This window comes from Theropithecus gelada, chromosome 16, assembly GCF_003255815.1.
Source record: "Theropithecus gelada isolate Dixy chromosome 16, Tgel_1.0, whole genome shotgun sequence".
Lineage (NCBI taxonomy): Eukaryota > Metazoa > Chordata > Mammalia > Primates > Cercopithecidae > Theropithecus > Theropithecus gelada.
The window spans coordinates 5,988,135-6,002,058 of record NC_037684.1 but is presented as its reverse complement, the minus strand read 5'-3'; the positions used below and the strand labels follow the sequence as shown (position 1 = coordinate 6,002,058).

General features: G+C 43.5%; 1 protein-coding gene across 1 annotated transcript in view; it reads right to left on the bottom strand.

Annotated features, from left to right (window-relative positions):
• Nucleotides 1-13,924, bottom strand: part of ATAD5 (ATPase family, AAA domain containing 5) — a 68,397-nt gene that overhangs the window by 47,043 nt on the left and 7,430 nt on the right. Inside the window, exons 4-6 of the mRNA XM_025362490.1 lie at nucleotides 10,546-10,710; nucleotides 6,057-6,183; nucleotides 5,496-5,577 (exon numbers count right to left, since the gene is read on the bottom strand). Of these exons, the coding sequence (XP_025218275.1) occupies nucleotides 5,496-5,577; nucleotides 6,057-6,183; nucleotides 10,546-10,710 (374 nt within the window). The remainder of the gene's footprint in view (nucleotides 1-5,495; nucleotides 5,578-6,056; nucleotides 6,184-10,545; nucleotides 10,711-13,924) is intronic.

The window sequence follows — 13,924 nt, the reverse complement described above, 5'->3', positions numbered from 1 at the left end:
ATGATAAGTGAAATAAGCAGAACACAGAAAGATAAATACCCCATATTCTCACTCCTATGTGGAAGCTAAAAAAGTTAACCTTAGCCTGGGTAACATAGCAACAACTTGTGTCTACCAAGAAAACAATTAGCTGGACACGGTGGTGCACATCTGTGGTTCCAGCTATTTGGGAGGCTGAGATGGAAGGATCACTTGAACCCAGGAGGTCGAGGCTGCAGTGAACTGTGAGCGCACCACTGCACTCCAGCCTGGGCAACAGAGCAAGTTGCTGTCTCAAAAAAAAAAGAAAGAAAGAAAAGAAAAAAATCTCATAGAAGTAGAGAGTAGAATAGTGGTTAATAGAGGTAGCAGAGGGGAGGGGAGAGGGAGACGTAGCCAGAGGTTGGTTAACAGATATAAAAGTATAGCTAGATAGGAAGAATAACTTCAAGTGTTCTACAGGGCTAATAAAACAAAAATTTATTATATATTTTCAAATTTTGAAGAGCAAAAAAAAAAATTTTTTTTTAACGACCGGGTCTAGCTCTGTTACCCAAGCTGGAGTACAGTGGCGTGATAACAGCTCACTGCAGCCATGACCTCCCAGGCTCATGTGCACCTCCTGTCTCAGTCTCCCAAGTAGCTGCGCCTATAGGCATACACCACCATGCCTAGCTAGTTTTTTATTTTTTTTTATAGAGATGGAGTCCCACAATGCTGCTCAGGCTGGTATTTTTCTGTTTTTATACCAATACAACACACTTCTATTACTGTAGGTTTGTTCAATGTCTTGAAATCAGGTAGTGTAGAGGCCTTCAAATTTTTCTTCTTTTTCAAGATTATCTTATCTATTCTAGGTTCTTTATGGTATATCCATACAATGAATACTACTGAGCAAAAATTTAGCCAGGCACGGCGGTTCACACCTGTAATCCCAGCACTTTGGGAGGCCGAGGCAGGCAGATCACTGGAGGTCAGGAATTCGAGACCAGTCTGGTCAACATGGTGAAACCCCGTCTCCACTAAAAATACAAAAGTTAGCCAAGCATGGTGGCAGGCACCTGTAATCCCAGCTAGTCAGGAGGCTGATGCACAAGAATCACCTGAACCCGGAAGGCGGAGATTGCAGTGAGCAAAGATCATGCCACTGTACTCCAGCCTGGGCGACAGAGTGAGACTTGGTATCAAAAAAAAAAAAAGAAAGAAAGAAAGAAAAGAAAAAGAAAACTAATGATATATTTGATAACGTGAATAAATCTCAAAATCATCATGCCAACTACAAGAAGCCAGACACAAAAGAGCATATGCTATATGATTTCACTAATATAAAATTCTAGAAAATATAGATTAGTATAAAGAAAAGAGACTGGCGTTTGCCTGGGTTGGGTCCACTTAGAGAATGGACTACAAAAAGAGCATGACAAGTCTGAGGCAAGTAACGGAAATAACTTGGTATCTTGATTATGGTGGTTTCACTGTGTGAACAACTGACAAAGCTCACCGAAATATACACTTTGAATTGATAGAATTGACTGTGCATTGTGGCTTATGCCTGTAATCCCAATACTTTGGGAGGCCAAGGTGGGTGGATCACCTGAATCCAAGAGTTTGAGACCAGCCTGGGCAACATGGCAAAATCCTGTCTCTACCAAAGAAAAAAAAATACAAAAAATTAGCTGGGTTGCCAGGCGCAGTGGCTCACGCCTGTAATCCCAGCACATTGGGAGGCCGAGATGGGCAGATCACGAGGTCAGGAGATCGAGACCATCCTGGCTAACATAGTGAAATCCCATCTCTACTAAAAAAAGTACCAAAAAATTAGCGAGGCGTGGTGGTGGGCGCCTATAGTGCCAGCTACCCGGGAGGCTGAGGCAGGAGAATGGCATGAACCCGGGAGGCAGAGCTTGCAGTGAGCCGAGATCGTGCCACTGCACTCCAGCTTGGGCGACAAAGCGAGACTCTGTCTCAAAAAACAAACAAACAAAAAGATTAGCTGGGCATGGTGGCACATGCCTGTAGTCCCAGCTACTTGGGAGGCTGAGGTGGGAGGAAGGATCACCTGACCCTGAGAGGTCATGGCTGCAGTAAGCTGTAATTGCACCACTACACTCCAGTCTGGGGATGAGAGTGAGACTCTGTCTCAAAAAAAAAAAAAAAGTCAGATAATGCCCAGTGTTGGCAAAGATGGGCAGCTACTAGAACGCTTATACATTGCTGGTGGGACTGTAAAACCGAACAACCAGTTGGGACAACAGTTTGCCAGGCTCTTATAATGTTAAACATGGACCTCCCTAATGACAGAGCAATTCCACTTATAGGTATTGACCCAAGAGAAATGAGAACACTTGTCCATACATGTGGATAAGAATGTTCATAGCAGTCTATTTAATAATAGTCAAATACTAGAAATAACCCAAATGCCCATTAATAAAGAATAAATAAAAAATATTGCAGTAGGCCGGGTACAGTGGCTCACACCTGTAATCTCAGCACTTTGGGAGGCCGAGGCAGGCGGATCACGAGGTCAGGAGTTCAAGACCAGCCAGGCCAACATAGTGAAACCCTGTTTCTACTAAAAATACAAAAAATTAGCTGGGCGTGGTGGCAGATGCCTGTAATCCCAGCTACTTGGGAGGCTGAGGCAGGAGAATCACTTGAACCCAGGAAGCAGAGGTTACAGTGAGTGAAGATCACACCACTGCACTCCAGCCTGGGCAACAGTACAAGACTCCATCTCTGTCTCTCTCTCTCTCTCTCTTTGTCTCTCTCTCTATATATATATATTATATATATATGGTAGCATATTCATATAATGAGTACTATTGAACAATAAAAAAGAACAGACAACCGATATGCTACCTTGCCGGAAAGAAGGTAGAGACAAAAGTATACCTACTGCAGGATTTCATTTATACGAGAGTCTAGAAAAGGCAAACTAGTCTATATCAACAGAAAGCAGATAAGAGATTACATGGGATTGGGCAGAAATTAACTGCCATGAGGCACAAGAAGATTTTTTTGAGAGTGATGAAAATGTTCTATATTTGTATTGCGGAGGTAATTACAGATATGCACATTTGTTAAAACTCAAACTGTGGGCTGGGCACAGTGGCTCATGCCTGTAATTCCAGCACTTTGGGAGGCCGAGGCAGGCAGATCACCCGAGGTCGAGAGTTCAAGACCAGCCTGATCAACATGGAGAAACACCATCTCTACCAAAAATACAAAATTAGCCAGGAATGATGGCGCATGCCTGTAATCCCAGTTACTCAGGAGGCTGAGGCAGGAGAATCACTTGAACTTGGGAGGTGGAGGTTGGGGTGAGCCGAGATTATACCATTGCACTCTAGCCTGGGTGATAAGAGCAAAACTCCGTCTAAAAAAAAAAAAAAAATAGAAAATAAAACTCGAACTGTTGGCCGGGCGCAGTGGCTCACGCCTATAATTCCAGCACTTTGGGAGGCCAAGGCAGGCAGATCACAAGGTCAAGAGATCAAGACCATCCTGGCCAACATGGTGAAACCCCATCTCTACTAAAAATACAAAAATTAGCTTGGCGTGGTGGTGTGCGCCTATAGTCCCAGCTACTCGGGAGGCTAAGGCAGGAGAATTGCTTGAACCCAGGAGGCAGAGGCTGCAGTGAGCCGAGATCACGCCACTGCACTCCAGCCCGGCAACAGAGTGAGACTCCGTCTCAAAAAAACAAACAAAACAAAACAAAAAACTCAAACTGTTTACTTAAAATGGGCACATATTATTATATGGACAATATATCTGAATGAAGTTGATTTAAAAACATGTATGTGTGCACGTGTTTGTGGGTGTGTATACTATGCAAAAGCAGCCAGACACAAAAGAATATACACATGAAGTTTATCTGATGTTCTAGAATAGACAAAATTAATCTATGGTAATAGAAATCAAACTAATTGATGAAAATAGAAATCAGAAAATTTTGGTAATCTTGTGATGGTGGTGGTGGAGATAATAGGAAAAAGGACACAAAATCTTTCTGAGTTAAAAGGAAGATTGTTATTTCTTGATGAGATGGACTTGTCAAAACTGCATACTTAAGATGCGTGTGCTGGGCGTGGTGGCTCATGCCTGTAATCCCAGCACTTTGGGAGGCCGAGGCAGGCAGATCACGAGGTCAGGAGATTGAGACCATCCTGGCGAACACAGTGAAGCTCCATCTCTACTAAAAATACAAAAAAATTAGCCGGGCGTGGTGGCGGGCGCCTGTAGTCCCAGCTTCTAGGGAGGCTGAGGCAGGAGAATGGCGTGAACCCGGGAGGCGGCAGAGCTTGCAGTGAGCGGAGATCGCGCCACTGCACTCCAGCCTGGGCAAAAGAGCGAGACTCCGTCTAAAAAAAAAAAAAAAAAAAAGATGCATGTTCTTAACAATATATAATTATATCTCAGTAAAACTGAAACAGAAAACAAAGATAATCTGAACTCACATTGCTCCTAGACCTGATCTTCCATCATGCCACCCAGGCACATAAACTAGAACTTACATGTCATCCTATATACCTTCCTCTCCCATACCCTCACCCCCACAAATCTCATTAATCATCAAGAGATTTTTAATTCATCTCCGAAAATCTTTTTGCATGTCATCCCCAACAACCTAGTCCTTATCTCCATCATCTCACAATACCTGGACTCCTACATGCACTCTAACCCCTCTTCCATTCTATTCTTTATCCAGCAGGCTGATTAAACTTCCAAAATCCAAATCTGTTTATGTCCATATTTAAGTTTAAAACCCTTTGGCTGCTTCTTATTTGCTCTTAACATAATGTTAAAATCCCTTAGCAAGGTCTCCAAGGTCCTAAGTTGGCTAGCACCCACCTCTCACCCTTGCTCTCTGTGCTCCAGTCACACTAGCATTCTATCAGCTTTTGGTTATTTAGCAAGCGCCTTCCAGCTACAGGGGCTTTACACGGACAATTCTCTCTGGCTGAAACACAGTTCCTCCTCCTGATGAACTCCTGCTCATCCTTCAGATTTCAGTTCAGACGTCATTTCCTCAGTGAAGCCTTCTTTAACCAGACCAAACCTCCTCAATACGAATTATACCTCTCCTTAGCACAACTGCAATTTTTCATTTGTTGGCCCAATGAATGTTTAATCATAGACTATCTTCCATCTCCACTTAAGTCACATGAGGACAGGAAATATGTCCTGTCTTATCCCCATAATATCTCTGATACCAAAAACAGTGCCTGGTACATACTAGTAGGTATTTAAATATTTACTGAATAAAATTTATTATCAGCTTTTTGTATTTTTGGTTTGCTTATTATTCTGTTTTGCCTAGCGATGGCCAAAGCATTTGCAAAAAAACAAGACATTCAAATAGCAGTGGCAGCATTGTCAATATTTTCAACTTTGAAACTGGACTTACTAGAGCTTCAAATGATAATTCACATGCTTTCTCATCAAAGTAAACGAATCAATACAAATACATTCCATAAAATATTTTGGCATTTAAAAATCTGTATTGGACTGACCTGTTTTCATCAAAACCAGGGACAGGATCAGCTGCTTTTTGTGCTTTTCTGGCAAGAAATAAAGGAGCGACTTTCATTTTTCCTTAGAAAAACAAATACTTAGGTTAGTATCAATGTTTACCATCTCCACCTTTAGCTACTTTCTTTTTTTTTTTTTTTTTTGAGAAGGAGTCTCACTCTGTAACCCAAGCTGGAGTGCAGTGCCACGATCTTGGCTCTCTGCAACCTCCGCCTCCAGGGCTCAAGCAATTCTCGTGCCTCAGCCTCCTGAGTAGCTGGAACTACAAGTACACACCACCACACCCGGCTAATTTTTTGCCTTTTAGTAGAGCAAGACTCTGTCACCAAAAAAAAAAGAAAAAGAAAAAAGAAAAACTCTTCACTATATCATAACTTTACTTACTAAATAGAAATATAATACAGGTAAAATTTTATACAAGATACTAAATTTCAATCATCAGCACATTCAGAATAATACCCCAAAACACAAAAACAAAACAAAAACCCCAAAACGTTCTAATATACATCATAAACATCATAAATGTTATTAAATCTGATTACCAGGTACATTTTTAGTGGATGTGTTAAGTTTCTTTCCTAGCACATCATTCAAACACTGAAGTTTCTTCTGAGTTTTCTCTGGATGCTTTAAAGCAGTAGGACTTGAATCTATTATTATAACAGAATCCTAAGACAAAATAGGAGAAAAAAATGTAATTAAATCATATAATATCATTGAAATTTCAAAAGAATCACAGTGATAGAAATTATACAAAACATAATTAGCAGCTCCATACACCTCCCATCAGATATTATCTGATTGAAACAGAAAACACATGATAGAATAGCAGGAGTCCATGCTTACATCATACAAGCTTATATGATATCAGGGTGTGTTTATTATGACCATAGGCTTTCTTTTTTATTTTTATTCTTTTTCTTCTGAGTTGGAGTCTCTGTTGCCCAGGCTGGAGTGCAGTGGCACAATCTTGGCTCACTGCAACCTCTGCCTCCCAGGTTCAAGCGATTCTCCTGCCTCAGCCTCCCGAGTAGCTGGGATGAGAGGTACACGCCACCACACCCGGCTAATTTTTGTATTTTTAGTAGAGATGGGGTTTCGCCATGTTGGCCAGGCTGGACTCAAACTCCTCACCTCAGGTGATCCGTCCACCTTGGCCTCCCAAAGTGCTGGGATTACAGGAGTGAGCCACTGCGCCTGGCCTCATGTTTGTTTTTTGTTTTCTTTTTGAGATAGAGTCTCACTCTGTTGCCCAGGCTGGAGTGCAGTGGCGAGATCTCAGCTCACTGCAAGCTCTGCCTCCCAGGTTCACGCCATTCTCCTGCCTCAGCCTCCCGAGCAGCTGGGATGACAGGCACTCACCACCACGCCTCACTAATTTTTTGTATTTTTAGTAGAGATGGGGTTTCACCGTGTTAGCCAAGATGGTCTCCATCTCCTCATCTCATGATCTGCCAGTCTCAGTCTCCCAAAGCGCTGGGATTACAGGTGTGACTCATGTTTTTTTTTTAATTGAGACAGGGTCTCACTCTGCCACCCAGGGTAGAGTGCAATAACATGATCATGGCTCACTGCAGCCTCAACCTCCCGACCTCAAGCCATTCTCCCACCTCATCCACCCAAGAAGCCAGGACTACAGGCGCACACCACTAGCCTGGCTAATTTTTGTATATTTTGTAAAGCCAGGGTCTCCCTATGTTGACCAGGCTGATCTCGAACTCCTGGACTCTGGCAATCCTCCCACCTTGGCCTCCCAAAGTGCTGGGATTACAGGTGTGAGCCGCCAGGCCCAACAAGGCTTTCTTTTTTGAAAAAGCAACTAAGGTTGGGCATGGTGGCACATGCCTGCAATTCCAGCACTTTGGGAGGCTGAGGCGGGCAGATCACCTGAGGTCGGGAGTTCAAGACCAGCCTGAGAAACATGGAGAAACCTCGTCTCTACTAAAAATAGAAAATTAGCCGGGCATGACAGCACATGCCTGTAATCCCAGCTACTCGGGAGGCTGAGGCAGGAGAATCACTTGAACCCAGGAGGCAGAGGTTGCAGTGAGCCGAGATCGCGCCATTAACTCTAGCCTGAGCAACAAGAGCAAAACTCCATTTTAAAAAAAAAAAAAAAAAAAAGGCAACTAACATATGCCCTGGTATTCATATGCAGAAATTTTTTAAAAAGCAACTAATAGACTGTATTCCAAATAAAACAGTTAATATGACCAAGCTATAAAAAGTCTGGTTATAGCCCTGTTGGAACTGTACACCCTAGAAATACATTAGAATGAAGTCTATTATTTTCCTGTCATCAGCATAGATTTACCGGGCACTTACCATGTGTGAGGCAACATAGAAGAAATTAGGAATACACAGACAAAACTCAAGAATTGGCATGAAATGTTACATCTGAATGCAGGGAAGAGAGGGAGAGCTAGTCCATGGGCAGATAGTTTAACTAGTTATAATACAGCATGGTGAGTGCACCATCAACATACAAAAAAATACAAAAGTACAGATCAGGAAAGAAACTATTTGTCTTGAAGGCATCAGCAAGCACATTCATTATTTTCATTATTTTATTTTATTTATTTTTATTTATTTATTATTTTGAGACAGAGTCTCACTCTGTCACCCAGGCTAGAATGCAATGGTGTGGTCTCCACTCACTGCAACCTCCGCTTCCCAGGTTCAAGTGGTTCTCCTGCCTCAGCCTCCAGAGTAGCTGGGACTACAGGCGTACAAGTGCCTGCCAACACACCCAGCTAATTTTTGTATTTTTAGTAGAGATGGGATTTCAGTATATTGGCCAGGCTGGTCTTGAACTCCTGACCTTGTGATCCACCCGCCTCAGCCTCCCAAAATGCTGGGATTACAGGCGTGAGCCACCATGCCCAGCCAATTTTTAATTTTTCTTTGAGAGTCTTGCTCTGTTGCCTATGCTGGAGTGCAGTGGCACAATCTAGGCTCACTGCAACCTCTGCCTCCCGGGTTCAAGTGATTCTCCTGACTCAGCCTCCTGAGTAGCTGGGATTACAGGCTCACGCCATCACGCCCGGCTAACGTTTGTATTTTTAGTAGAGACGGGGGTTTCACCATGTTCGTCAGGCTGGTCTCAAACTCCTGACCTCGTAATCCTCCTGCCTCGGCCACTCAAGTGCTGGGATTGCAGGCGTGAGCCACTGTGCCCGGCCCATTATTTTATTTTTTTTGTTTTTTTTTTTTTCTTTTTATATATTCAACCAGAAGACTCTCGAATACAAGCACAGCTTTGAAGAGAAGGTGGTAAAATGTTCAGAATAGCCAAAAAGGGAAAACAACCCAAATATACATCAGGTGATGAATGGGATATTTGGCAACAGAAAGAAAAGAGATACTGAGGCTACAACATAAATCTTGAAAACACATCCTAAGTAATAAAAGCCAGACACAAAAAACCACGTGCTATATGATATCATTTATATGAAATGTCCAGAACAGGCAAATCTACAGAGACAGAAGCAGATTTGTAGTTAGTTGTGGCTGGTGGAATGAGGGGATTGGGGGGTGACAAGAAGAAAAGAATCTCTTTTTGGGGAAATTCGAAAATGTTCTAAAATTGACTATGGTAATGGATGCCCAACTCTGTCACTATACAAAAGTCACTGAATTGTACACTTTAAATGGTGAAATGCATGTATATGAATTATAGCTCAATTAAACTATTTTTTTAAAAAGAGGAGGTACTGGCAATTAGCAGGATCTCAAAGTTTAAGTAGGAATTCCTCACATAGAAGAGAGTACCGGCCGGGCGCGGTGGCTCAAGCCTGTAATCCCAGCACTTTGGGAGGCCGAGATGGGCGGATCACGAGGTCAGGAGATCGAGACCATCCTGGCTAACATGGTGAAACCCCGTCTCTACTAAAAAAAATACAAAAAACTAGCCGGGCGAGATGGCGGCGCCTGTAGTCCCAGCTGCTCGGGAGGCTGAGGCAGGAGAATGGCGGGAACCCGGGGGGCGGAGCTTGCAGTGAGCTGAGATCCGGCCACTGCACTCCAGCCTGGGCGACAGAGCGAGACTCCGTCTCAAAAAAAAAAAAAAAAAAAAAAGAAGAGAGTACCTGGAATGTATATTTCAAGCTGATAACAATAGAACGAATACTGTGAAAACTGCACCAGTGAGGGAGAAATGAACAATTCTGTGTGACTAGAGCAAAGAGTTGTTTTGAAGAAAGGGAAGAGGGCTGGCACTCTGGTAGGCCAAGGCAGGTGGATCAACTGAGGTCAGGAGTTTGAAACCAGCTTGGCCAATCATCGTAAAACCGTGTCTCTACCAAAAATACAAAACTGGCTGGGCGTGTGGGCGTGGTGGTACACACCTGTAATCTCAGCTACTCGGGAGGCTGAGGCAGGAGAATCGCTTGAACCCAGGAGGCAGAACTTGCAGTGAGCTGAGATCCAGCCATTGCACTCTCGCCTGGGCAACAAGAGCGAAACTCCATCTCAAAAAAAAACAAAGCGAAGAGGTAGTTCAGCCTATGAAAGATCTTGGCCGGGCGCGGTGGCTCAAGCCTGTAATCCCAGCACTTTGGGAGGCCGAGATGGGCGGATCACGAGGTCAGGAGATCGAGACCATCCTGGCTAACACGGTGAAACCCCGTCTCTACTAAGAAATACAAAAAAAATAGCCGGGCGAGGTGGCAGCGCCTGTAGTCCCAGCTACTCGGGAGGCTGAGGCCGGAGAATGGCGTGAACCCGGGAGGCGGAGCTTGCAGTGAGCTGAGATCCGGCCACTGCACTCCAGCCTGGGCGACAGCGTGAGACTCCGTCTCAAAAAAAAAAAAAAAAAAAAAGAAAGATCTTGAGTGACTTAAGAAGGATTCAAACTGTATTCTGCAGACAAAAAATGCAGAAGGCTTTTAAAGTAAAACTGAAAATGATAGTGTCTCTACCACTTCAAGCTATCACACAAACCTACTTTATAACTTTATAACGGTTTCCTTCTCCCATTCCAAACAGCAAAATAGGAGAGAATTTATACCAACAGATATTTATAATACTTACTTCCGTTTCTGACAATTTCTTCCTTTCAGGAAGTGTCTGATGTCTAGAGGAGCGCCTTAAGGGTATCACTATTTCTTCAGTCACCTTTGACCTACTGATGTGTAAAGCTTTTGCTTTTTCAATCAACTGTTTTGCTTTCGATATGTTTTTTGAAGCATTGCTTGCCTAGACAAAAAAATTGAAATATTAATTTACATCACAGGAAAATATAATATATTTAATAATAGAAAAAAATACAATCGCAAATCACATTAAATAATTAACAAATAGTTATTCAAATCTTACCAGGGACCTTAAATTGAAATGTGTCTAGTTATTATTAGTTTACCTTTATTTCTTACTTGAAATTATCCAGGTAAATATATTTACATGTGAGTAAAACACCCAAGAGGATGTCTGCAGTACAGACTTGGCAATCTATTTTTTAATTTTAGTCACCAAATTCAGGCAAAGTACTTTCCAAATCTGAACAGTTACCCAGCCTATTATATGCATGGTTCTAGGCTGCAGACCATAAAGAAAATAGTATAATAATACACAGACCTTGGCCTCAAGGCTTTTTTTTGGGTTTTTGTTTTGTTTTGTTTTGTTTTAATGGAGTCTAGCTCTGCCGCCAAGGCTAGAGTGCACTGGCACGATCTCAGCTCAGCGCAACCTCTGCTTCCCGGGTTCAAGCGATTCTCCTGCCTTAGCCTCCCAAGTAGCTGGGACTATAGGTGCACGCCACCACACCCAGCTAATTTTTGCATTTTTAGTAGAGATGGGGTTTCGCCATGTTGGCCAGGCTGGTCTCAAACTCCTGACCTCAGGTGATCTGCCTGCCTCAGCCTCCCAAAGTGCTGGGATTACAGGCGTGAGCCTCCACACCCAGCCTCAAGCTTCTTATATGTGATAAAGAAGAAAGAAGCCGGGCACAATGGCTCACGCCTCTAATCGCAGCACTTTGGGAGGCCAAGGTGGGTGGATCACCTGAGGTCAGGAGTTTGAGACCACCCTGGGCCAACATGGTGAAACCCCCATCTCTACTAAAAATAACAAAAATTAGCTGGGCTTGGTGGTGGGCCTCTGTAATCCCAATGACTTGGGAGGCTGAGGCAGGAAAATCGCTTGAACCTGGGAAGTGGAGGTTGCAGTGAGCCGAAATCGTACCACAGCACTCCAGCCTGGGCAACAAGAGGGAAACTCTGTCTCATAAAAAAAAAAAAAAGTAGACGGCTGGGCTCGGTGGCCCATGCCCATAATCCCAACACTTTGGGAGGCCAAGGCAGATGGATCACGAGGTCAGGAGATGGAGACCATCCTGGCTGACATGGTTAAACCCTGTCTCTACTAAAAAATACAAAAAATTAGCTGAGCATGGTGGCGGGGCGTCTGTAGTCCCAGCCACTCAGGAGCCTGAGGCAAGAGAATGGCATGAACCCGGGACAGAGATCCCGGGACAGAGATCGCGCCACAGAACTCTAGTCTGGGGAACAGAGTGACACTTCATCTCAAAAAAAAAAAAGAAAGAGTACAAACAGGTATAGCGCAATTATACAGTATACTTTATTACTGTGTCTATCATTATGTATATACATCACACATACCTATATATAGAGAAACAGAGACAGATAGACCAAGAAGATCTATTACATAAAAAATACAACATAAGGCCAGGTGCAGCGGCTCATGCCTGTAATCCCAGCACTTTGGGAGGCCCAGGTGAGAAAATCACTTAAGCCCAGGAGTTCAGGACAAGCCTGGGCAATATAGCAAGACTCCGCCTCTATGAAAAATTTAAGAATTAGCCAGGCATGATGCCTGTAGTGCCAGCTACTTGGGAGTCTGAGGTGAGAGACTGGATTGCACCTGGGGAGTTGAGGTTGCAGTGAGCCATGATTATGGCACTGCACTCCAGCCTGGGCAACAGAGTAAGACTATCTCAAAAAATAACAAACAAAAAATACAACATAGTAGTTTAGAGTACAAAGAGTATTTCAGGCTGAATCCTTTGGAACAAGGTTGAAAAGGTATTATGATACGGAAAAAGAGCATTAGGTAAGAATAAAGTCTGACCTTTGGGCCTAGCACTGCCATTGGTATACAATGTAACCATGTGCATTTAAATATTATCTTCCAGAGAATGTGCTTTCCATATTGAGTTCAACAAGTTTTTATGTTGGAATTGAGCATACACACACAGAAAGAGGCAGAACAGTTTACATTATGTGATCCCTTTAAAAAAAGACAATATATCAGCCAGGCGTGGTGGCTCACACCTGTAATCCCAGCACTTTGGGAGGCCGAAGTGGGTGGATTACGAGGTCAGGAGATCGAGACCATGATGAAACTCCATCTCTACTAAAAATACAAAAAATTAGCTGGGCGGGGTGGCGGCGCCTGTAGTCCCAGCTACTTGGGAGGCTGAGGCAAGAGAATGGCGTGAACCCGGGAGGCGGAGCTTGCAGTGAGCCGAGATCACGCCACTGCACTCCAGCCTAGGCAACAGAGTAAGACTCTGTCTCAAAAAAAACACCCAAAAACCAAAAAAAAGAACAGATGATGTATCTATTTAAGCAGAGAAAAATGTCTGGAGAGAAAAAATCTAACTATTAAACTATTATCTGAAAGGATAAACAATAAGCTGTTATGAATATGGAGTTGTTAGGAGAACCAGTTTACTCTTATTCTCATAGAAACATGAAAAATCTGGCCAGGCACAGTGGCTCATGCCTGTAATACCAGCACTGTGGGAGGCCAAGGCTGGAGGATTGCTTGAGGCTAGGAATTTGAGACCAGCCTGGGCCAAATAGCAAGACCCTGTCTCTACAAAAATAACAAATGAAAAGAAAAAAGAAACAAAAAAGAAAAATCTCACCCAGAAAATTACTAAGATTTTCTCCTAGAGCTAGTACACAAGCCTGGATAAGGCTTCAGAGAACAACAAGGGCCCTGTGGTAAGAGGTTCATTGACAGAGAATGAGATAAAATAATTGATCTAAGTAAGTTTGGATAAAGTTCCCAATTTGGATACATTTGAGACTTCTCTTGCTGGAAAATTTACCATTAAATCCCAATTTTAAGTAGTACGTGAGGCAAACCAAGGCATAATATCTCTAAAAAAAATTGAAGTTGCCGGGCGCGGTGGCTCAAGCCTGTAATCCCAGCACTTTGGGAGGCCGAGACGGGCGGATCACGAGGTCAGGAGATCGAGACCATCCTGGCTAACACGGTGAAACCCCGTCTCTACTAAAAAATACAAAAACTAGCCGGGCGAAGTGGCGGGCGCCTGTGGTCCCAGCTACTCGGGAGGCTGAGGCAGGAGAATGGCGTGAACCCGGGAGGCGGAGCTTGCAGTGAGCTGAGATCCGGCCACTGCACTCCAGCCTGGGCGACAGAG